The 24,466-nt window shown below is 48.6% G+C and overlaps 2 protein-coding genes across 22 annotated transcripts; both read left to right on the top strand.

Annotated features, from left to right (window-relative positions):
* Nucleotides 1-1,673: 1,673 nt before the first annotated feature.
* On the top strand, nt 1,674-7,222 carry LOC109439910 (G protein-coupled receptor-associated sorting protein 2-like). Its single transcript, XM_088795105.1, is given in 4 exon segments — nt 1,674-3,700; nt 3,702-5,351; nt 5,353-5,774; nt 5,777-7,222. Coding segments are annotated over 4 exon segments (2,526 nt in total). The 5' UTR covers nt 1,674-3,527; the 3' UTR covers nt 6,058-7,222.
* A 2,483-nt stretch (nt 7,223-9,705) lies between these two features.
* LOC148754635 (G protein-coupled receptor associated sorting protein 3-like) lies at nt 9,706-23,447 on the top strand. Of its 21 annotated transcripts, none has more exons than XM_088795115.1 (6): nt 9,706-10,014; nt 19,248-19,349; nt 19,500-19,552; nt 19,750-19,831; nt 20,435-20,513; nt 20,833-23,447. In XM_088795115.1, exon 6 carries the CDS (start codon nt 21,109-21,111, stop codon nt 22,753-22,755), a length of 1,647 nt encoding a protein of 548 aa, XP_088651241.1. In that variant the 5' UTR covers nt 9,706-10,014; nt 19,248-19,349; nt 19,500-19,552; nt 19,750-19,831; nt 20,435-20,513; nt 20,833-21,108; the 3' UTR covers nt 22,756-23,447. The 21 variants fall into 21 exon arrangements, with proteins under 21 accessions (XP_088651241.1, XP_088651233.1, XP_088651242.1 ...); XM_088795126.1 differs by lacking the exon at nt 9,706-10,014 and adding an exon at nt 14,645-14,770; XM_088795122.1 differs by lacking the exon at nt 9,706-10,014 and adding an exon at nt 16,775-16,939.
* The last annotated feature ends 1,019 nt before the right edge of the window (nt 23,448-24,466 follow it).

The raw sequence follows: 24,466 nt of genomic DNA, 5'->3' as shown, positions 1-24,466 counted from the left end.
GAGGCTTTATTCAGTCCACCATTTAAATGTATATCTCATTCAAAAGCACTCTCACAGAAACATCCATAGTAATGTTTGATCAAATATCTGGGCATTGTGGCTCTGCCATGTTGACAAAATCTACCAACACAATATTCATTTTGCTTAGATTTCCATATCAGCTTTTAGATATTACTGGCAAGGTACTGAAACCAAGGAGAAAAATGTTCCAGAGAAACTTTGACAGGTCATCTCTAGAAAATCAGTCTCTGAAATGAAATAGTTTAGTAGCATTTAACTTTATTAGTGTGGCTTTAATTGAATTGTGGAATTTTTTTCTTTATGCTCAAACACAACCACCTCGATGATCCTGGTTTCTTGGATGACAAGGAAAAGAGGGAGACAGTGTATATGAATATACGTGTGTGTGTGTGTGTGTGTGTGTGTGTGTGTGTGTGTCTGTGAGGTAAATCTGTGAGGAATATTTATCATGAGGAATATTTGAGGTTAACTACTGTGTGTTTCGTCGGCCCTGCTCATTTCCTAGCACACATTAGGAAACTATTCAAGATGGTTGCTGTTTGTTTTTTCCCAGCTTTCCTTGGCCAGCATGGGTACCGTGGTGACTCGGTGACTGCTGTGGGGATTTGGTACAGACTGAAAATTCGTTCATGATTCTTGCCTGAATCACTCATTACTATGATACTTGTTAACTGTTGCTTTTGTAAATCTGTCATTCCATCTAGATTTATAAATTGACGTTCAAATGTTGAGTAGAGCTTTCCGCTCTCCTCATCAATTATTAATGTAGTCATGTATTTATTTATATTAGCATGATCATAGATTCCTGCTTTTCTCAAAGGGTTACCATCTGACACTATGATTATGCCTTTTGATGCTCACAGTGTCACAGAATTGGCCAGTATGAGCCCCATCAAGTTGGCTTCTGTGTCCATTCGAAGCCTCCCTAGAATTCTTTGAGCGTGTACTCTACTCTGTGAGCCTTAGTATCTTTCCATGAGTAGAAAGGAAGTAATGATGTCCACCTCCCAGCATTGCTTTGAAAACTTAAAGAGAAAAAACTGTGAAAAAAGGCAACCTACAGCATGTGGCATCCAATAGGTCCTCAAGATGGTAGTTGCCCATTCTTATTTTTACTCCTTCATCCCGTCAAAGTGATGCCTCAGAAATGAAAATATTAATAATAGGATGACTTGGAATCCGAGTGAGGAGCTCCGAGAGTCGGGGAGGCAGACCACCTGGACCCTGAGACTGGAAAAGCAAGTGGGGGTGTTGTGGGGGCGGGAGATGCCCCACCCCCCACCCCGACCGGCTTAGAACCGGCGCCCAGCGCCTGGCAGCCTGGCGAGGAGGCCAATGCAGCCACCAGGTCGGAGCCGGCCCCCGAGAGAGGTGCGCAGTGCCGGGGGACGCCTGAGCGGAGGCTGCGGGAAAGGAGGTGGAACCGCTGCGCGGAGGCCGCCAGGGCACTTCCGCGCGGAGGCTGCGGCGGCGACTGGCGCCGGCCGGGCCCAGGGCCCAGGGCCCAGGGGTGGCCTCAGATGCTCCCTGGGCTCCTGGGGGAAGCGATCCACGCCGGCCTCTCCACAGCTAGCTTTCCCGGAGATGGCTGTGGGGGAGGCTGCTGCTGCGGGAGAAATGGGGGAGCCGGAACTGGGCTGGGGGGGCGCCGGGGCGGGGGCGTTGGCTACTCCGGGCCCTGATTCTGGAAAGGGTCTGTTGGGGCCCGCGTCCTGGGGGCTGTCCCTTCCCACAGGCGCTTCCTTGATGCCAAGGTCTCTGCTGTGTGCGCAGTAGGTTGGCGATTTCAGGCGGCGGGGTGCATCTATCTGCCAAAGAGCAGCTTGAGAAAAAGTTGGAGCAGGAAAATAGCCTGGATTTCTGGAGGTGTGTGGGGATGGGGGGTGGGCAGCCGCCATTGACTGGAGACCCGAATTGGGGTTGGGTGACTGTGACCAGAGCGGGTCAGGCATCCAGGAATAAATCCTAAAAGTTCCCTCCGTACCAGTTCCTAGGCACTTCCCTTGGCTTCCTCCCTTACCTCCAGCCGTAACTGGGGGTAGGAAAAATGGGCTCGGAGGCGAGGGTGAGACGGAAGTCACAGTTACAAGTACCACTGCACAACCTGTTTTCTGGAATATGCAGGCGCCCTTCCCCCAATTGATGCCGCCCAAGGCAAAGGGGTGTGTTGAACCTAATGGTGAATCCTCAGAATTGAAGACGGGAGCGATGGGACAACTGTGACGTCAAGAAAAGATGTCGTTATCTGGAACCCTGAAACAGAGGGCCGTAGTAAAGCGAGAACGTTCTACCTAGAAGACCTTGAATGTTGAAATACAGATCACATGTGGACTCCCATCATTGGTGTCGGTCTGTCCACCAAGTGCTCAGTGGCTACCATGGTCTCCTGACTGTGTTTTCTTCTCGTCCATTTGTCCCTAGGCTTACTTTAAGACCGGTCACTTCTGCAAGGAAGGAAAGGAGGAAGAGACTGGCTCAATTCTCTGGAGTTTGATGCGAAAGGGGAAATGCAGGGGATAGCGACAGAGTAAGATCATGGCAGGTCTTTGATCCACCTCTCCTGCTCTCTGCCAGATTTGCACACTGCCCCAGCATCCCTTGTCCATTTCCTGCAGGAGATATTAGGAATATTGGGGTAGGTGTGGATTGGGCTGTGAATGGGAGGAGAAGACCTGAGATCAGACACCAGGAGACAGGAAACGTTAGACAAATTGGACCCTTAAGCAGAGATGTTTGTGTCAGGAGTCAGGGTGTCTGCGTGTCAACCAAGCACTCAGACTCTATTTTCTCCTGTATGTTTGTCCATGGGACAGCCTGCTGTCTGCTCTAGGGCATAATTGGTACCACTGGAACAAAGCAAGGAGTGGGAAATTGCACCACATCAGAGCAGGTTGGTATGACAGTGGATACAACTTCGGGTGTGCTATTGGAGACCAACGCAGGCCCAAGAGTGACTGGGGTCTAGTCTCAGGACTCCTCAGCCTCTCTCATTGCCAACGTATTTTCCCACCAACCTTACACCTGCTTGGTGGCAGGCCAAATAGTGTGGTAGCTGTGGGCAAAACGAATGTAACAGAGGGACTTTCTAATAGCCCAACAGCCCCACCAAGAATTCAAGGTCCAGTCTGCGTGTGTGTCCCTGCATGGAGGGACACAATTCAAAGAGACTCAAAGCCCCGTGTCCTTCTCTCTCCCGAGATCCACCTCCAGTGGCATCTCTGGCGGTGTTGGAATTGCTGCTGAGCAACACCCTCAATAGATGTGCACCACCTGGGAACCATCCATCGTCCACATGCTTGGTTTGTGCCTCTTCTGCACTTTGTCTGTGATATTGGCTGAGGCTGGTCTTGGGAAGGAGGCTGGCTGACTGCTGGACTGGTGATTGACTCTAACTCTTATTTCCAACTGTATTGCCTGAATCACCGAAAATCGGTAGTGTGAAGATACAGAATTGTGAGAGATCTGTGGTAGAGGCAGGGACTGTGGTACTGGTATTATATTTAACTATGTTCTCTGTAACTGGTACTATGACTGGGGCTGAGATTGAGCCTGGTGCCCAGGCCACGCCTGAAAAGAAGGCTGGAGAAGAGGCTGGGGGTGGGGCTGAGTCAGAGAACGAAGTTCCGATGGTGGTCAGACCCAAGGTTAGGACCCAGGCCCAGGTAATGCCTGGGGTAAGGCAGAACTCCATCCAAGGTTATGAATGGTGCAAAGCCCAAAACTGCGCCCTTGTCTATGAACGGGGTAAGGCCCAAAACTGAGTCCCAGGCAATGGCTGGGGCAAGGCCTAGAAGTGAAGTCCAGACAATGTCTGGGGCAAGGCCCAAAACCAAGACCGGGGCAGTAGGTAGCGCATGTCCTAAAACTGAGGCCAAGGCAATCCCTGGGGCAAGGCATAAGGAAGAAGCTCAGGCTTGGGCCCAGACTGAGTTTGGGGCTGAGGCAATGCCCCAAAAAGAGGGCGTGCCCCAGACCAATGCAGTAGCCTGGCCACTGCTCAGTAGTGAGTGTGGCTCAGGTGCTAAACCTGTGGCCCTGTCTGTAGATAGGGAACTGCTCAGGGTGGACACTGAGACCTTTCCTGGCTCCCAGGGTCAGACGGGAATCCAACCCTGGTTTGGATCAGGGGAGGAAACTAATACCGGGTCTTGGTGCTATCCCAGGCCCAGGGCCAGAGCAGAGGGCTCTAATGAATCTGGATTCTGGTCCGCAGATGAGATCTCTACGATGTCTTCCTTCTGGGCTGGAGAGGAGGCCAGTATCAGATCACGGCCCAGAGAAGAGGCCAATACCAGGTCCAGACACAGGGCTAAACATCAACCTAACCCCAGGTCTCGTCCCAGATCCAAGCAAGATTCCTATATTGATTCCTAGTCTGGGTCTGAGGAGGAGTCGGGCAACCCATTCTGCTCCTGGGCTGGAGAAAATACCAATAACTTGTTCATACCCAGAGTCAGCGATGAAGCAAATGTTAGGTCCAAGCTCAGGACAAAGATAGAGGATGTTCCTGAGTCTGCAGATGAGTACTTTAAGGATTCCTGGCTTGTGCCTGGAGAACAGGCCGATAGTAGATTCAGGCCCAGAGACAAGGAAGAGCCCAGTACCGTCCTGAAGCCCAGGACCCAGAAAGATGTTGATAACAGTGATAGGGTCAAACAGGAGCCCAGGTTTGAGGAGGAAGTCATCACTGGGTCCTTGTTCTGGGCAGAGAAAGAGGCCAGTATGGAGGCCGGGGCTTCTGCCATCTGTGAGTCCACGCCAGGGGCTGAGGAGGGGGCCATCGGTGGATCCTCATTCTGGACTGAGGAAAAGTTCAGTTTGGGGGCTATGGCCAGAGAAGAGACGAGGCCAGAGTCTGAAGAAGAGGCCATATTTGGGTCCTGGTTCTGGGACAGGGATGAGGCCTGCTTTGACCTAAATCCTAATCTGGTGGACAAGGCTAGTCCCAGGTTCCGCGATTCAGCTGAGGAAATTAATACATCATCCAGGCCCCAAACTTGGGAAGAGGTTACTGTTGAGTTCAAACCTGGTCCTTGTTATTTCGTTGGTTTCCCTTCCCCAAACCCCTTTAGAATTCCTGAAGAAGCAGCAGCAGCTGCATTCACTGAACTGTCTGAGGGAAAGCCGCAGAATGCAGAACGTACCCCAAAAAGGGAAGAGCAGGAATCTGTGCTTCAGCCCGATCGGCCCGATCTGCCCGATCTTGAGTTCCCATTTCAGTATGAACCATCCTACAGGTCAATCAGGAGAATTCGGGAGCATCTTAGGACCAGGGAGACTGCAGAGCCTGAGAGTTGGTCCTGCAGCTGCATCCAATGTGAACTTAAAATTTAAAATCATAATATTTAAAATCATAATAGGTCTGAGAAGTGCTTCTCAATTTACCCGAGATTTCATTCAGGATTCCGGTGTCGTCTCACTTATTGAAACTTTGCTCAATTATCCCCCCTCCCAAGGTAGGACACAATTTTTGGAAAATACGATTCTCATGGCTCCACCATATCCAAATCTAAACACGATTGAGACATATGTATGTCAAGTGTGTGAGGAAACCCTTGCACAAACCGTGGATTCCCCCGAGCAGCTGCTTGGATTAAGGCTGCTTAGATCCCTCACTACAACTACTGACTATCACACACTGGTTGCCAATTTTATGTCTGGGTTTCTCTCCCTATTAGTGACTGGTGACGCAACAACAAAGTTTCACGTTCAGAAAATGCTGTTGAATTTGTCTGAAAACGCTTTGTTGGCCAAAACTTATACAGTGCCAAAGCTCTATCGATATTTGTGGGTCTTTTTTTTTTTTTTTTTTTTAACATACTAGAAGAGTCAAATGATAACAGTCAAATTGTTATTAAAATGTTTTGGAATATCAGTAATATTATAAGGAACAGAACAATGGCTTTAATTGATGATGATTTCAGTCTTGAGCCACTTAGTGCTGCATTCCATGAATTTGAGAACTTAGCCAAGGACCTACAAACCTAGATAGACAATCAACATGGTCCTGATCCTGAGGGGGGACAACAAAGCTAATATCGTTAACCACCTGCCTCTGATCGGCCTGATGTTCCCAAAGAGCCCTGAGTAGTGGCTTTCGTTTTCACAGCCTGGTTTTATGTTGTAACTTATGTTTTTAATGCTGATGTTCACTTGGTCCAAATCTTGGTTTGAGCTGACTCATTTTGTGGATGCGAAATGAACATCAGAGCTGAAAACACATGTGTTGATATTTGTCTTGCCATCCATATTGAGGTATATTTCAAGTATTGAGCTTCCAACGAACGGAGTCGCCTATGTAAGCTACCCTGCTATTCGTTGTTTAAACAAATGGTTCTTTATTTGAGTCTGTGTTTTCAATCAAGTTCTGTCTGAAAACTGGCAGAAGTGACCCTCCTTCAGTGTAAAATCCAGATGCAGGTACTTTGTGCACACTGACAAACATAGATAATCAATAGCATGACAAACATACCCTCATTGGAAAATTCCATTCCTGGAGCTTAAGAAGGAAAAGACTACTGTGGGCCATGGTACTTGAGGAATGCTTCCGAGAAGAGGGAACCACTTAAATTGGTCGCCAAGGGCTAGGGTAAGACAAACCATTAGGTCATTCTTGGGAGTGAGCAGTGGTGGTAGGAAGAAAACTGTGTAACTTGAAAATCTGCTCCGGTAGCGAGGACGTATACCCTGTCTGCCTGAATTAGGTGAGACAAGTTTAGTTAGGGATGCAGTTGGAATGAGGCCGGTTTGGAGAGCTAAATCGGCCAGATCTGCACATTTTACAACTCAAAAGTACAGGTGTTGCTTCAGTACCACCTAAAGAATGAAAGAGTAGAGTAGCACACCAACTAAATGGAGTCAGGAGTAAGATTCTCTTTGTGCTCCCAGTCCAAAGAAAGTATTAAGGAAATCCCATTCAGCTATTAAAAATGGTCTGTTCGTTGGCATGAAATGACAACGACGCTTTTATGTCCAGTGAAATAGAGAAGAGTGTGAGTGACATCTATGGAAAATTAGATCCCATTTTAAAACCGTGTGTGAATAAACACAATTTCTATGCAATTTCAGTATGATTTTCTAAGAAACTTCATATATTCCATAGCCCAGAATAAAATCACTCATGTGTGGGATATAAAACTGAAGGCAATGGAGGAACAAGACAGACAAAGAAACAAAAACTCATAGACACAGACAACAGTTTAGTGGTTACCAGAGGGTTGGGGGGAGGGGGGTGGTAGAAGAGGGTAAAGGGGGTCAAATACATCGTGATGCAAGGAGAACTGACTCTGGGAGGTGAGCACACAATGTGATATATAGATGATGTATTACAGAATTGTACACTTGAAACCTATGTAATTTTACTAACCCTTGTCACCCCCAATAAATTTCATTAAAAAAAAAAACATTAAATATCTACCATGCTAAAAACAGTTGTCAGAGACAAACATTAGGGAGATTGAAAAATTAATAAGACAGGGCTTTTTCTTTTAATATGCTTACAGCTAGTGCCTCAAGTTATAGGCAGACATGTTAGAAATGATACAGTTATATAAGTGATTAAACTATATTTGTTAGAAATAATTGTTAGAGAATAAACCACTTAGAAAAGACAGAAAGGAATAAGACTTAAGGAAAACTAGCTTTTTAAGTGAAATGTTTAAAGAAAAATAAATTATCAAAGTTGTTTATATTCATCTCTCGACTGTACAGACGCCAATTTTTTTTACATGACTATTTCATTAAAAAAAAAAATCCTAACATTCCCGTTTGCAGTGACAACAGAGTAATGGAAGCAGATAGACAGTGGTGATGGTTGCACAACATTGTGAATGTACTTAATGCCACTGAATTGTACACTTTAAAATGATAACTTTTATGTTATATCTGCCATATTAATAAGTAAAAAGGTCATGCCATACTTTCAGATAGAAATCACAGAACTGAGGGATAGAGTTGGTTTGGAGAGGGAATCCAGACTTGTGCAAAATAGGTTTTATTGTTTTTTAGGCACAGTGAAAATGTTATTTCTGTTTTGTCTGAGGATGCTGTTAATTGTTGAGAAGGTAAAATTATGACTCATAAATTAGAAATGAACATTTGAAAGATTTTTCAACACAATGAAGAACTGCTAAGATTACAAAAGTGGTTGAAGGAGATATGTGTGCAAACAGCATACACAGTAAGTCACAATAAAAACAAAATAATGCTAAATTTTATATACACATAGAAGATTCATAAATCTTAGGATAACATTGCTGGCTTAAATACAAAACTAGTTAATATCTTAAGTGCAATCATTTGTAACCATGGATGTTATGTGTTCCACTGGACATAAGCCATTTCCAGTATCTGACAAAATATCTACCAGTTAACACCAGCCTCTCAGTGTAGAAAACATGCTGGGTCAATTCCTCAAAAAAATTACAAATAGAATTACCATATGACACAGCAATCCTTCTCCTGGGTATCTACCCAAAAAATCTGAAAACATTTGTACATAAAGACAAGTGTGCTCCAATGTTCACTGCAGCTTTATTTATGGTGGCCAAGACATGGATACAACCAAAATGTCCTTCGACAGATGAATGGATAAAGAAGTTGTGGTATATGTACACAATTCGGCATAAGGAAAGATGAAATAGGACCATTTGTGACAACATGGATGGATCTTGAGATTATAATGCTAAGCGAAATAAGTCAGACGGAAAAAGCAGAGAACCATATAATTTCACTGATCTGTGGTATATGAACCAAAAACAACAAAAGAAGAAGAGAAACAAATGAGAAAAAAAACTCATAAACACAGACAATAATTTAGTGGTTACCAGAGGGTAAGGGGGAAGTGGTTGGTAGATGAGGGTAAAGGGGATCAAATATATGGTGATGGAAGGAGAACTGACTCTGGGTGGTGAACACACAATGGGATTTATAGATGATGTAATACAGAATTGTACACCTGAAATCTATGTAATTTCACTAACAATTGTCACCCCAATAAACTGGGGGGGGGGGGGAAAGAAAAAGAAAAAGAAAGTATAGCAGAGCACTGAACTGAAATAATATCCAGCAACCTGTGCTGTCATTACCCAAGTTTTGTGTAACTTTTCTGGCAGTGCAGCATGCTTTTTTCTCCCTTTCTAGTATGCGAGATTTGTGGAACTAGGGCAAAGGAGCAGTTTTGCCTCCCTTCACAAACCACAAGTGTTAACAGGCATCATCCCGCTGCTGGAAATTGGCGTTTCAGCGTTATTTTGCCTATCAGGGTTTCTGAGGACAGACGGATCCTGTGTGTGTTTTCACATGTCGCCCCGAGTTTTACAGAGAACATTCAAAGTCAGATGGTCTCCAAAGCCGTCATCGAATGCTCCCCCGCCAGCGCCGGGCTCCGACAGGGCAACGGCCAGGCCTCGGGCTGGAAGCGCGGGCTCCCTACGCCGCCTTCCTCAGCTGCCGGTCTTCGCCACGGTCAGGAGCCGCAGGTTCCGCTCGCGAGCAGCTCAACCTCCCAAGCAGAAGCGTCTGTCCCGGGGCTGCAGCTGCGGCAGACGGGCTGCCCGCGCGGTCACGTGGGCCGGCGGCGGGTCACGTGACCGCGCCCTCCGTGGGGCGGGCCTCGAGGTGTGTCCCACGCAAAAGAGACGGGAAGGACGTCCGCGTGACGACTGGCCGACGGCCGCGGGAGGAGCGGGAGGATCCTAGGGGGGGTGCGTGGGGCGGGGGTCTGTGTCGCCGCGCGCACTAGCCTGGAAACGACTCTCTCGAGCGGCCAGAGCTGCAGCCTTTGTTGGTAGAGGACACAGCCCCGCGGCCGGTCGCGAGCGTCTTAGCAGGGTCTGTCTGTTGTCCCCGAGCTCAAGGGGCAGGAAGTCACCCTGCCTCGGGAGGGAGGCACACGCGGAGAGAAGCGGCGATCGCTCGCTGGCGGCCCAGGTGGGTGCCAGGCCCCGAAATGGCACCCGCGGGACGTGGTGGCTGAGACTAGATCCGGGGGAAGTAAGTGCCTCGGACCCTCCCGCCCCCTCCTGCCTTCTGAACGCCCCCCCCCCACCCGACCCCGACCCCGCTCCCCGCTCCCCGCTCCCCGCCCAGCGGTCTTTCGGGCTGCGTTTCTGGGTGTGGGTGGGGGAGGTGGACGACACGTGGAGGCAGTGGGCTTCAGGGAAGCCCAGAGAGAGGGGGCGGTGAAGTGACCTTCGTGGACGCCCAGTTCGTGTAAACCACTGATGCCACTGGCTCTGGAAAAGCAGGTGTGACGATGGGGACCTCGCGCAACACCCCTGTCCTCCCAGCTGTTCGCCACTCGCTCTCTACGCGGTCTGTCTGTTCCTGACGATGGGGGGTGGCTGAGACCGGCTCGGAATTGGGGTAGGCTGGGGGCGACGGAGGGGAGAGTAGCCTGCCCTGTGCTCCCAGGCTCCAGCTGCTTGGAGATGCGGCAGAGGAACGAACCCAAATCTGGGCAGCTCTAGGGAAGAGGGAGGCGGACAGACTCAGGAGGAGGGAACCTAGATGCGGTGGGCCCTTCACAGGATTTCTCACTGGGATACTGCCAGGCTTCTCAACCCCCAAGAGGATCTCTGGATCTCGGCCCCAGGCAGCGTCTTCCTCCCCCATCTGGGGACACAGCAGTCGCGACTCCGTCTGAGGCTCCCTCCCCTTTCATTCCTGGGTCGCAGGGCAGGCTCTTTCTGGGAAACACCTGCAGGAACTGCTTTATGCCTGGTCTCATAGGTTCCCCTCTGCAGACACTTGGCTCTCTTCCGTGTGTTTTGCTCTCTGTCCGATTCTTAGGGCTTGTCCCCGTGTTCTCATCCTAGGTAGCAGCCCTTGGTAAGTCCTTGTCCTCTCTCTAACAGAATATTACCCCCCTGATGCCCCAAGGCTGGCTACTAAGGCAGTTTAGGAAGTAATTACTTTTCCTAAGCCTGCTCATATCCTTATTTTTATCCTCAGTATAGGCTGAAACGCTGCTGTAATACGACTTCAGGCCCTCCTGTTTACATTGAAAAGCTAGGATTGAACAGTGGGCATGTGGGGTAAAATTACAGACTGAGGCCTAGGACTACCTCCTCCTCTCTTACCCCTGCCTCCTTGGTTATCGTCTTTCCTCCACACTCCAGAATTAAGGTAATCTAAGGGTGGGGGCCAATGTTGAGGTTGTGGTCTTTCCACTCAGGCTCTGTTGTCTCTGATCTGTGTCTGTGTGTTTTTAGAGTTTGACATAGGAGAAGAAATACCTCAAACGTGGTGTTGTATAGAAAGAATAGATCTAGCCTTTCTCCCTGGTTCCTGGCACAGTTTCAAAAAACCTTGGTAATCCTTGAGTGATGGGCGTGTCTTTGTTATGCTAATGAACCGATCTCTGGTGGGCCCTTAGATGGCCTCATGGTGGGGTCTGGTCACCAGAAGGACCAACCACGTGATTAGAGTTGGAACTTTGGCCACTGCAGGAAGGAGGGCTGGATTTGGGGTTCAGTCAGGTGGACACTGATTTAATTGTGCTTACATATGAAATGCCCAGTAAAAATAACCCCTGGGCTTTGTGGAGCTTCCTGGTTCGTAAACACAATGCTATCTGGGCAGGGGGATATGCCCGGAACCCGTGGGAAGAGGGCATGACAGCTGTGTGTCTAAGACCCTTGCAGACCTTGTCCTATGTGTATCCTTTATAATAAAACTGTAATTCGAAGAATAGCACTCGTAGTGAATTCTGTGAATTGTTCTAGGAAATTATCAAATCTGAGGGGGTCATGGGAACCGCTGAATTTATAACTGGTCAGTCAGAAGTATGGGTGGCCCCCCCAAGACTTGTAACTGGCATCTAATCTGAAGGGGGACAGTATTGTTGGGGACTGCCCCTTTAAATCTGTGGAGTCTGATGCTACCTTCAGGTGGTTGGTGTCAAAGAACTGATGTCGCAACAATGGTGTCATGCGTCCCTATTTTTAGCAGCCACCCCTGTAAACCTACCTCTGATCCTGTGCATCATACATAAGCAACAAAGTGAAGGAGGCAGAGCCCACCCGTATATTATGGGTGAAAAAGTAGCCTATGTGACATATCCCTGCATTTAGATGATTTTTAAATCCTCTATCTTTTTTTTTTTCTTATCAGAGCTCCCTCAGGTTAGAAGTCCTGCTGGGGGTTCTGCATTTATATTTGGGGACCTTCACATTGTGGGCTAGCAGACTACCTCTAAGTCCCATGGGCATCCCGAAGCAGATCTGTGCGTTTTTAACGTCTCAGCCAGAGGGCGGGGTGACTGGTGTGTGTGTGTATCCAAGAATGAAGGTGATTATCTCTGTTCTGATCACTCCTTGGCCACGATCATCCCTCATGTTTTTCGGGAGTGTAGTTGAAGTAAAAACCTCATCACTCGTGTGGCTCTTTTGTTTCTGTCCCCTTTCTGGATAAATATTACGGGCTAGCTCATGGAATAAATATCAGGGTCCATTCAGATGTCATGTGCTGCCTGGGGATAATAGTGAAATTGTCGTCTCTTCAGTCATAAATGAAGGCAAGGTATCTTCTTACATCCTTGCTGGACGATTAGCACCCACTGAGTCTCTCCCCCCCCCCCTTTTCCAAAGAGCAGCCTTCAGTGGGATCACCTCTATAGGAGACCACCAGGTTCCCTATGCAGGGTTTCAAGGCCCTGCACCCTTCCATACAATTCCACCTTTCTGTCTCCACCTCCCAACACATCCTTCCAAGTCAGGGTGGGGGCTGGAATGAGAGAAGGACACACACAGTTTCAGGAGGCACTCCCTCTCAGGTGCCTCACCCTCGTCCAAGCCCTGCTCCACTTTGCCTGCACTCAGGCCACACTGCACTCTCCTGCTATTTCCCAACCCAACTATCCCCTCTGCTTGACTACTTCCATGCCTTTCCCCACGCTGTTCACGCAATCTTCAGTGCTCTCGCAGTCGTTCTCTGCCTACGGGGAAACATACTCATCCTTTTAGGCTCAGCTCAAATGCTAGGTGTGTTTGAAGTCTTTCTGACACCCTCACCCTTACTCTTTGCCCCTTGGTAGGAAGTAATTCCTCCCTCCTGTATACTTACACAGTATTTTATTATCTCCGATTTTAGCATTTGTTTGTTTATACCATGTACTAGAGTCGGGTTTTTTGTTTTTTGTTTTTTGTGGGGTTTGTTTGTTTTGTTTTGTTTTCATGAAATAGACAGAACTAGTGTTGAGGGACAGGTAGCACAGAGGGAGAAACTTGGCCTCTGGAAGTGTAAATCAAACCCTTCTGTCTGACGGCAACACCTGAGCCTTTTACTGCTTATGATAGTAACTACTGTTGATATTAAAATTTATTGGGTGCTTTACGTGTACCAGATGCTCTTCTAAATGCATTGACTTATTTTATTCTCAAAACAAACTTATGGAGTAGATGCCATTGTTGTCTCCGTTCTTGATGTGGGGAAGCTGGGGCACAGACTGGTTAAGTAACTTGGCCAAGCTCACTGAGTTGGTTAACAGAAGAACTGAGACTGAAGCCTTTGTAGTTTCAATCTCCCCATCAGGCTACATCTATATCCCTCTAGTGTTAATGGTCACTAAAAGCTGCCATCATCACTGTCACTACCTTCTTCAGATTTGCTGTTCATTACAGCTTGTAGCAAAGTACTTTATTCATCAAAAAGACACTTAAACCGGAGTGTTGTTACACCGCCTGTCCCTCATCCCTTTCTCCTAGTGTATCATCAGCCTACTCCTTCCTTACCAACTTAATTGTCCATCGCGGTCCATCGTTTTTACTAGTGTTCTGCCATGTCCTCTAGTGCCTGGCTCCACTGTCCTGGCAAAATCCCAGCTCCTGATAAATCCCAAATATCCACCTCTTTTGATCCCTGTATTGCTTACTGCAGTACACCTGGGAAAAGTCCTCCACACCTTTCTAACTGTTGACACTATGAATTTAACTTTCTCAACCTCAGTACAGCCCCCTGAACTGAAATCTCTGATATCTTTACGTTATGGACATTTCATAAGGGTGCACTTTCACACAATGACTCTCCGAACTGAAACCAGGCTTATCTAGGAGCTCAAGTATTTAATGTACCTCCTAAGCCCTTAGAAAGGTAAGGATCTGGGTTTTCTGCCTGAAGCTTTCCTTTTCAGTCTACAACAGAAGCCAATCACCGCTGTCAGACCTCTGGCAGTCATTCATTAGGCAAGGCGGTCAGAATCTACATTTTTCCTTTCACCTGGGAACATGAGCTCTGCCACTGGTTTTAGGGGCTTACTGACAGACAAAAGTCAGGAACTGTTACTCACTGATGAGTTGTTTTGTGCCTGAACATACATGTCATTTAAGTTTGTTCCATTTTCATATAACAAGGAACTTAACTAAAACTAACTGAATAAGGAAATTTATTATCCACAGACTGGAAGTACTGAGGCCTCGATGGTTGTTTGATTCAGCTAAGGACTCGGCTGTTTTTCCATCTCCTCCTCCTGCCATTCACAGTATCGGCCTCCATCCTAAGGCTGGAAGCTTGATGGCCGCAATAATTCTAGGACACAAGCAAGTTCCTGAGGAAGAAAAGGAGACAATCTTTCCCGATGGCCTTTTCTTATGAGTGAGGACACTATCCTCAGAAGTCCTGCAGTCTTCTCCTAATGTCCCATTGAGCAGAGTTAGATCACCACCCCTTCCTGAACCAGGGAGTACCAAGGCAATGGATTACCCCTAGAACAAGCAGACTGACCCCTGGAACCGGGATCAGGCCCCCTGTGGTACGTGACTACGAGGACGAGGAGGAGGAGGAGGAGGAGGAGGAGGAGGAGGAGGAGGAGGAGGAGGAGGAAGAGGAGGAGGAGGAGGAGGAGGAGGGCATACTTACGCAAAGATGATGTTCTTTTCGTAATTATGGGAAGCAGAACAGTATACAGAGCACTGAGGTGACAGTAACAAAGAGCACAGTGGCAATGTCTTAGCTTTTGTGACCTCTAACAGCCACCACGGAGTTCTCATCTACTACCCCATAATATGACTAGATCACAATTTTAAAAGGAACTAGAGACACCTGATACATGCAGGTATTTCAGAATTTCGGATAGTTTCTCATTCAGTGTGCACGAGAATCCTGTGGGGGACGCGTTAGCTGAGTCACAGAAACATGGAGTACCTTTTCCAAAGTGACACAAATACTTGGTGGCAAAGTCTCTATTCAAATTTTGGACTACCTGGCTCTGAAGTCCGGCCAAGTCCCAGAGCAGAGCCCAGAGGAGAGAGCCCCAACTGTACCATGCAGCCTCCTTTTAGAAAGCGCTTCCGGGGCTCAGAAAGTGGTTACTCTAGTCTAAGCAAGCACCTCGTAGTACGGTGAACTGGCTCTCGGTGCTGGTGGTGACAGAGGTGACTTTCTTCTCCTACAGTTAAGTCACAGTTGCTCCGACCTCACCACGAGGAACTTTGATTCAGGAAGTTGGAATTCTAGTCTGCACTCCAGGTTAAGAATTTGGAGGCTGACATGCTAAACTGTGCTAGCCACACACATTTTCTACGCCTGGGAAGGGAAAGGGCTAATAATTATGGAGCAGCTAGGATTTCTAGGGCAACTTTATTCCCAGATGTAAAGTTCAGCTGAAAATAAGAGGACAAAAGCTTATCACTCACTGATCTTTAGCTACCCAGTCAAAATCCATAGGCCAGGCCAGACGTCCAGATTCAGTTCTGACATGTAAAGAGCTTGGAAGACATTGCTCCCGTACTTATAGCCTGAAAGAAAGTTGAACAAACTGAGAATCAGTGACTAACCTTAGACTCATCAGAGAGCTGAGGTCACGGGGCAAATGAACACCCCAAATTCTGGAGAAAAGACAAATCTGGAGAGTCACAGCCTAGCTCTCCTTACATAGCGCAGAAACGGCTAGAGACAGAAACAGGTGAGAAGACTTAAATGGTAATCTTGACAAACTGCTGGAGGCTGAGTGTGGAATAGTATGAGAGTGAGAAACCCGACCTGCACTCTTAGAGGTTTAGCGGGCTTTAAATATGGGAACTCCAGCGGGTTCTCCCAGTGAAGCTCCCAGGCAGATCCCCTAGTTGGTCCGGCAGTGAGAGGGGAATTGTGCTCTTGTGAAATACACCCAGAGCCTTCTCCGTGACAGAGGCCTACTCCGCAGGGGAAAAGACTGCCAGAGCCTTATCCCAGCAGAGGGAAGGGCATTCTTCCTATCCAGCCCACTCTAGCCTTCCATTTTCACCTAAGGAGGAGAAAGAAGCTAAGAAACACTTGTGAAGGTCACAGCCTAGGGACACAGGCCCACAAAAGCCTGGGATTTAATTGTAAGATTATAGAACACTTCTTCTCCCCACGTTTTTACCTTGTCACACAAGCCTCCAGTGTAATAGCTGTGCAGTACGGCTAAAAGAGCTGCAACACACAGACTGTCTGTGCAAGGAGTAATTAGGGAAGCCCAAAGCTTAGAGGGGAGACAAAAATAAGGACACCAGAGGAATTTGAAGACCCTGGCACCTACAGCCACAGCAAACATTATACCACAGCTCAACCGCTAACCAGCTAACGCAAAACTTCTCGCAAAGGGTCTGTTTACCTCAGTTCCTGTTACCCAACACATCATATCCAGCTTTCGACAAAAAATTACAAGGCGTGCCAAAGACAAGAGCAGGCACAGCTCGAGGATAGAGAGTAAGCATCAGAACCAGACTGAGATGTAATGCAGATTTTGTGATTATCAGGGAATTAACAACATGTATGACTACTGTGTTAACAGCTCTAATGGATAAGCTACGCAGGTGTGTATGGCAAGTGGCCGAGACCTGAACTGCTTCTAATTAATCCCTGCCACATTTGCACACTGCCCAAGATCATGAGAGCTTGGATGGGACTGCAAGACAAGACGGAGGACAGGAAGAGGAACCAGGACGGTCCCTACCTGGTACCTGACACTTGGCTGTGGGGGTCACAGACAGCGAGGATTGTATGACCCCCGGTGTGGGTCCTGACAGGGAAAGGTCCTCTTTCTTGGGCAACTGTGGGGACCGCAGAACGGCAACACGTGTGTTAGCATTTCGAATGAGAAAAAAGTAGTGTGGCAGCAAGAATGAATCTGGGCGCAGAGCAGGATTCTCTCCCAGGGTTAGAGGTCTAGGTCTGCCTTTAGGAGAGGGGCAGTGGTGAGGCCTCCATGGCAGCCCCCTCCCCACGTTTTCTCCTCCCTGGGCACCTGAACAATGAAAGAACTTGGGGGGGGGGGCACCTCAGGACCTCCGGGTCGATCTGGCCTTCGATGGCCTGTCCGTTCCCAGCCAGCATTCTCCCAGCCCCTCTCCCATCAGCGTCCAGGAAGGATGGCGGCCAGGAAGGGGGAGGTGGAGGTGGAGGGGGGCAGACACAACTAGGGGCGCTTTGTATCCAACCGCTGCTGCTTCAGGCGCGGCTGCTCCCGACCTGCGGATCCTGCACCCCCACCCCCGCCCGCGGGTCCCAGAGATTATAGGGCGGGAAACGTCGTGGGGGGTACCGGCAGGGGGCCGCAGAGGTCCCCTGAGGCGGGCTGGCGTTACCCGCCCCACAGGCTGGGGCTGCTCCCGTCCCCGCCCCCTCCGGGTCGGAACTGCAGGGCGCCTGGCAGAGGTGGGTGCGTTGAGCCCAGCGGTGCGACCTCCCTCCGCCCCGCTTTCCCGACACCCTCGCGGCCAGCGGTTCGTGCCGCATCCTGCGCAGCCCCTGCCGGGTTTGGTGCAGCGGCGCGGGGGCCGGACGCCTCTTTGCAATTCGGTGCGCACGCAAGGCAGGGAGGACCCGAGTGAGGAGGTCCGAGAGGAGGGGAGGCCGACCACCCGGGCCCCGAGCCTGGAAAGGCAAGTGGGGGTGCTCTGCACGCGGGCGGTGGCCCCCCACTCTCGACCAGCTTACGACCCGCGCCCAGCCCCTGGCATCCTGGCGAGGAGGCGGAGGCGGCGAACGGGTCCGAGCCGGTTCCGGAGAGAGGGGCGCAGCTCCGGGGGACGCCTGCGCGGAGGCTGCGGCAGCGACGGGCTGGGGCCCGGCCCAAGGTCCAGGGGTGGCCTGAGAGGCTCCCTGGGCTCCTGGGGAAGCGATCCACGCCGGCCTCTCCCCTGCCTGCTTTCCGGGAGAGGGCGGTGGGGGAGGCTGCTGCTGCTGCTGCTGCTGCTGCTGCGGGAGAAATGGCGGAGCCCTGAGCCGGAGCTGGGCTGGAGGGCGCCGGGGCGGGGGCGTTGGCTACTCCGGGCCCTGATTCTGGAAAGGGGCCTGTTGGGCCCCGCCTCTTGGATGCTGTCCCTTCCCACAGGTGCCTCGTTGGTGCCAGTCTCCCGTCTGCGCGGTAGCAAAAGGGCTACTGACTCGGTAGATTAAGAAGACACCAAAATGAGGGGCGGCCCGGTGGCTCAGGCGGTTGTGCTCCTATCGCCGAGGTCACGGGTTCGATTCCCACATGGGCCAGTGAGCTGCGCCCTCGACAGCCAAGATTGTCAACAGTGGCTGCGCTCGACCTGGAGCTGGGGGGCGGGGGCGGGTGTGAGCGGTTCCAGCCAGGAGGCTCATAATACCAACATGGGCCAGGGAGCTGAGTCCTACACAACTAGGCTGAGAAACAACAGCTGGAACCAGAGTTTGGGGGGGTGGGGGGTGGGGAGGGAAAAAAGTAGGGGGGGAGACACCAAAATGAAATGTGTGCCTTTCTCTTAAGACAGCAGTTTTATTGCCTTGCATATTTAGATCTTACACCCAATTAAGTGCAAGCAAATGGCGGGGGGAGGAGTCCATGGAAATAAAGAGTGCGCTGTTAGTCCACCTTTGTCCTTGGGGAATCTGTTTTCTCCACATCCCAGCCCACTTTAATATGTTGAGATACTGGGGGGAGGTGGTTCAGAATAGAGGGGAAGGTTTTGGAAAAAGCAATGTAGAACGCATGAAGTCATTCTGCTTCTTTACTTGCTGGTTCTGGAAACCTAAACATCATCTCCATCCTCCCGGCACAGTCCCTGTCATTACGGTGCAGAGGTAGTCCCACAGATGTTGTGGAGTTCCTGAGGGTGGATACCTGAGAAAGTATGGGAGTTGGAAGACTTGATTTTTTTTTTCTTATTTCCTGATCCTTGAAAAGGAGATGTTAGGACCTGAATTCTGGGTATCTGCCCATTAATTAACCTGATATTTTTTCTACCGTTATCAACATAATTTCCTGGTGTTTGGCTGAATGCCCCTACCTCTTTCTGTAGGGCGTGACTCTTCTGCAGCTAGAGGACTGTTCTTTGGTGGGAAGGACCGCATCTCCAGAGGTCCCCTGCTGCGAGGACTGGCTGGCATAGTTGCTGAATGAGGTAGGATCTATGCATGCATGGAGAAGAGGAAAAGGCAGGGTCATGCAGGGGTGCTGTGGAAATAACCGTCCCCATCATCATTACTGCCTTCTTTCTAAATACAGTTGCGTGTTTTCCACTGCCCACTCTGGTACCTCATTTTTTGTTCAGGGAGAGAGGTGTGGCCTCTGCTGGGAAAATGACTGACTTCAGAGTTGGGAGGTGTAAGTAGACAAGCTGCAGGTCTTAGGGGAATGGAGGGGGAGTCATTTGGGAGGAGCAGACAGGTGGGAGACATTTAACCTGACCTTGAACTTACGAAAGCATGTTATAACACTTGTCATGAGTGTTGGGCCCGCTCAGTCTCCTCTGTTTTCCTTCCTTGGCCTTTTTGTCTATCTATAGGCTTGTTTCTTTGTAGGTTCCTGTTGAAATCCTGTAGGTAGCTGTTTGCTTTGAATGTAATTAAGAAAGAGGACGAAAACTACTCATTTGGATCCAAGGTGAGTGTGAGCATGAGCACCCCTCTTGAGTGGGGGTGGGAATTGGCTGTTGGCACGTCGGTAAGGCCAGATCATATCTTGGAGCCATTGTCTCCCAATATTCTAGACACCTCTGCCCTCCCATTTGCGTATAGGAAATGGGTGTGGGGTGAGCCAGGATTGTGCCTATGGGGTAATTGATAGATACCCAGGAAATCGGGAGGGAAGCCCTGAGGAAGACCAAGGAGGCCAGAGTCGTTCCACAGTTGACCCTTGAATGACACGGGTTTGAACTGCGCGGGTCCACTTACACGTGGATTTTTTTTCATGTGACCACAGTTCAGTGGACCCACGCAGTTGTACTGACTACAGTTCAAACCCTCATTGTTCAAGGTTCAGCTCTGTGGTTGGGAATCCACATGTGCTGAGGGCCGACTTTAGTTGTCTATGGGTTTTCTGCTGCACGCGAGGTCAGCATCTCTAACCCACGTGTCGACCCCAAGGGTCAACTGTATAACCAGAGCTCTAGATTTGAAAAAGGGCAGGCACTGGGTTTAGAAAGCAGAGTGAGTGTCTGCCTAGCAAAACTCAGCATTCCAATCCCTCCTGTGTTTTTGTCCTTAGGTCTGCCTGTGATTTCAGCTGTAGGGTTTATCAACACTGGAAGCAAGGAAGGAGGAGGAAATTGCACCAGATCAGTCAGGTTGGTGTGCGGCCTACCTGGATAGACCTGTAGAGTGTAGTGGTGTATACCAGGGGGGCTGGGCATTCCTTAGCCTCTCTCCCTTTCAGCAAGCTTTCCCACCATCCCTGCTACTATTCAATGCAGAGAAAAGAGTGTAGTAATACCCGGGCAGGACACTGTTGGGCGATAATGGGAGTGTGGAAGGGATAAAACGAGGTAACAGTTTTCTACGATTCCACTTCTCCGACCACACAGTCCATGTCTACTCTGTCATGTCCTGTGTGGCTGCCTGCATAGATGGAAGAGATTCAAAGCCCATTTCCTTCTTCCCCCTCAGGTCCGTCTCCAGCGGTGGCTGTGGAGGCCTTGGAGTGGCGGAAGAGTACCCATCACCTTCCCTCGGCCTGAGTGCCTCTGCCCTCTGTCTGTATCAGTGACAGAGGCTGTGTGTTTGGCAAGGGGACTGCGTGCCTGCTGAACCGCCAGTTGACTCTAACTGTTGCTACAAAGTGTCTCTCTGACCCAGTGAAAGAGTGTCAACACATCGGCCTGGGACAGGTTGAGAGCCAAGGCCAAGACTGTATAGGGCTACCTATATAACTGGGCTTCAGCCATGACTCGGAGTAGAAATAAGGCCAAAACTGCAAAAAGGGCTGGTGTGGAGGCCGAAGCCAAGAGAGAGGCTGCTGGTGTAGTCAGGCCTGGAGCCAAGACCCCGGCCAAAGCAGTAGCCAAGGCAGGGTCTCAGGCAGATTCAGTAGCAGAGACGAAGGCAGTGTCTAAGAACAAGGTTGTAATTGAGATGAAAAAAGGATCCCTGGCAAATTTCAGTCCCAAAGCTGAAGATGCGGCCACTGGAGTATCTTGGTTTCGTTGTGTGGCTAAGGCTAGTGCAGAGTCCAGGTCCATGCGTAAAGATAAGGCTGGTATTGGTGCCTGCTCCCGGGCTGGGGAGGAGACCAGTGTTGGTTCCGGGTTCTGGACTGGAGAAGAGACTGGTAATCGTTCCAGGGCTAAGGATGAAGAAAGAGCTGATCCTGGTCCCCCGTCCTGTGCTGGGAAGCTGGAGCCTGTGGTGGCTGGGGCTAGCTGCAAGGCTAGGCCAGGGGCTGAGGAGGAGGAGGAGGAAGAGAACGTTATCGGGAACTGGTTTTGGGATGGAGACGAAACTAGTTTTGACCCTAATCCGAGACCCGTGAGTAAGATAGTTAGGCCCCAGCCTGTGGATGAAATTAATGAAAAGAATAGGCCCAAGGACTGGTCTGAGGTCACTATCTGGCCCAAAGCCCCTGCTGTAACCCCAGCAGTGTTAGGATTTAGATCCCAAGTCCCATCTGAGACGAGGCCTCCTTCATATATTGTCCTGGCCTCAGCTGAGGAGAATGCTCATTCTTTGCCTGTGGCAACAGTGTGCTCTTCCATGAGCACTCCTCCATGCTCACAGCCTATCCCTGAGTGCCCATTTGGTTCTGACCCTTGCATTCAGACCATAGAGGAGATTAGACGCCAAATCAGGTTCAGGGAGGCGAATGGGATTAAGCCATTTGCTTGCCCTTGCAAAATGGAATGCTACATGAATTCCGAGGAATTTGAAAAACTTGTTACCTTACTTAAGTCAACTACTGATCCTCTCATTCATAAAATAGCTCAAATTGCAATGGGGGTCATTCATGTTCATCCATTTGCCCAAGAGTTCATCAATGAGGTGGGTGTGGTGACGCTTATTGAAAGCTTGCTCAGTTTTCCTTCCTCTGAAATGAGGAAAAAGGCCGTAATTACTCTGAATCCCCCTTCTGGGGATGAAAGACAACGCAAGGTTGAATTACATGTCAAGCATATGTGTGAGGAAACGGCGTGTTTTCCCTTGAACTCACCCGGACAGCAGTCTGGATTAAAGATACTAGGGCAACTGACTGCTGACTCTAACCATCACCGTATTGTTGCCAATTACTTTTCAGAGCTCTTTCGTGTGCTGTCCCTGGGAAATCGTAAAACCAGAAATCTTGTTCTGAAAGTACTGTTGAATTTGTCTGAGAACCCAGCTGCAGCCAGAGACATGATCAATACAAAGGCATTAGCAGCATTAAAACTCATCTTCAACCAGAAGGAAGCAAAAGCCAATCTGGTTAGTGCCGTGGCCATATTTATTAACATAAAAGAGCATATCAGAAAGGGCTCGATTGTAGTTGTCGATCACTTGAGTTATAACACACTCATGGCCATCTTCCGTGAAGTTAAAGGGATTATTGAGACAATGTGAAATGAGCCAGAAATAAAAGGGAACGCTTGGAACAATCTCCAAACTCTAATAATAGGCTGTCTCTTCTGAAAGAGCCTTGCATAATGTTTTGTTCGTTACAGTGTGCATATTGTGAGTTACATCTTTAACACAGTATCGTGGCACAGTATCTCCAGCTTTGAGCTAGACGTTTTGGTGGGTATCAAATGACTATTCCATCGTGAGCTGAAAACGCCTGTTGATTTTTACCTTGTGTCGATGGGACGCTTCTTAACGTTTCACTTAAGAACTTAGTGAACCAGTTCATCCTAAGTAAGCTAACTTGTTCATTAGTATCTGCTTAGATCCATTTGTGGCTTCAAACAACATAAAAGATAATAATCTAGTTGTGGAAATGCACACGCAAGATAACAGTATGTGCAATCACGCATACACCGTCACTCGCTCTGCGAAATGTGCACTCCCGGTAGGTGAAGGAGGCAAGGGTTGCTATAAGCTGTTTAGTGTAAGAAATTACTCTTTTATTCTACCTACGTCAGATAACTCATTTCTCAGTGTGTGAAAATACTGGGTTATACACTTTGAGGTTTTTAAACGGTTAAGAAACTAAAAGAAGATCATACTGTAAATAGTGTGTGTAACTTGCTCCCCTCCCCGACTAACTGTGTATCGTGAATGTCTTTCCATGTCAATAAATACGCTTCTGCAACATGTTTCTGAATCACTCAGTGTTTTTGTGTATGTGTGTTCACAGTTGGTGCATAGTGCCTAATCTTCCATTGCATATCCTCTTAATAAACAACATGTACAAATGTCTTCTCTTACAAAAATAGGACTAAAGTATTCTGCCACTTGCCTTTTCATCTTTCCAGTTGTCTTTCCAATTTAATATTTACATGCTTTTTATTTAATAGCTTTCTTGAGATATAATTGACATACATTAAACCGTATTTAAAATACACAATTGGATAAGTTTTGACATGTGTACACACGTGAAACCATCGCCACAGTGGAGATAGTGACCGTGTCCATCAACCCCAAAAGTTTCTTCACATCCCTTTGTAATCTCTCCCTCCTGCCCCTCCTATGTCTCCGCACCCCCAGACAACCACTGACTGCTTTACGACAATATGGAGTCATCATTTTCTGTAGTTTTATAGAAATGGAATCATACAACATGGATTGGGGGCGGGGGTCTGGCTTCTCTCACTCACCATGATTATTTGAGATCCATCCATGTTATATGTATCAGTGATTACTTTTTATTGCAAAGTAGTATTCCACGATATGGCTATACCACAGTTTGCTTATCCATTCGCCTGTTGGAGATTTGGGTGGTTTCCAGATTTGGGCTATTAGAAATAAAGCTGCCGTCAGGATTCGTGTACACTGTTTCTATGGTCATATGCTTTGCTTTTTGGTAAATACCTGGGAGTGGGATGACTGGATCATATGGTAGGTATATGTTTAACTTTTATGTTTTCCAAAGTGTACCATTTTACACTGCTGCAGCTGTGTATGAGAGTTCTGATTTCTCCACATCCTTGCTAACACTTGGTATGGTCAGTCTTTTTAATTTTAGCCACATGTCTGACTCTGGGTGGTGAACACACAATGTGACATATAGATGATGTATCACAGAATTGTACTCCTGAAACCTATGTAACTTTACTAACATGTCACCCCAATAAACTTTAATTAGAAAAAAGAAAAAACTTTTAGCCGCATGTTC

This window comes from Rhinolophus sinicus, chromosome 18 (assembly GCF_057876585.1).
Source record: "Rhinolophus sinicus isolate RSI-liver-muscle chromosome 18, RSI-T2T, whole genome shotgun sequence".
NCBI lineage: Eukaryota > Metazoa > Chordata > Mammalia > Chiroptera > Rhinolophidae > Rhinolophus > Rhinolophus sinicus.
The sequence above is the reverse complement of the archived record's forward strand: the minus strand, read 5'-3'. Positions and strand labels throughout refer to the sequence as shown.

What these genes read in the sequence shown, in the direction of transcription:
- LOC148754635 (XM_088795107.1), top strand. Translation starts at nt 21,109, where the DNA reads ATGACTCGGAGTAGAAATAAGGCCAAAACTGCAAAAAGGGCTGGTGTG.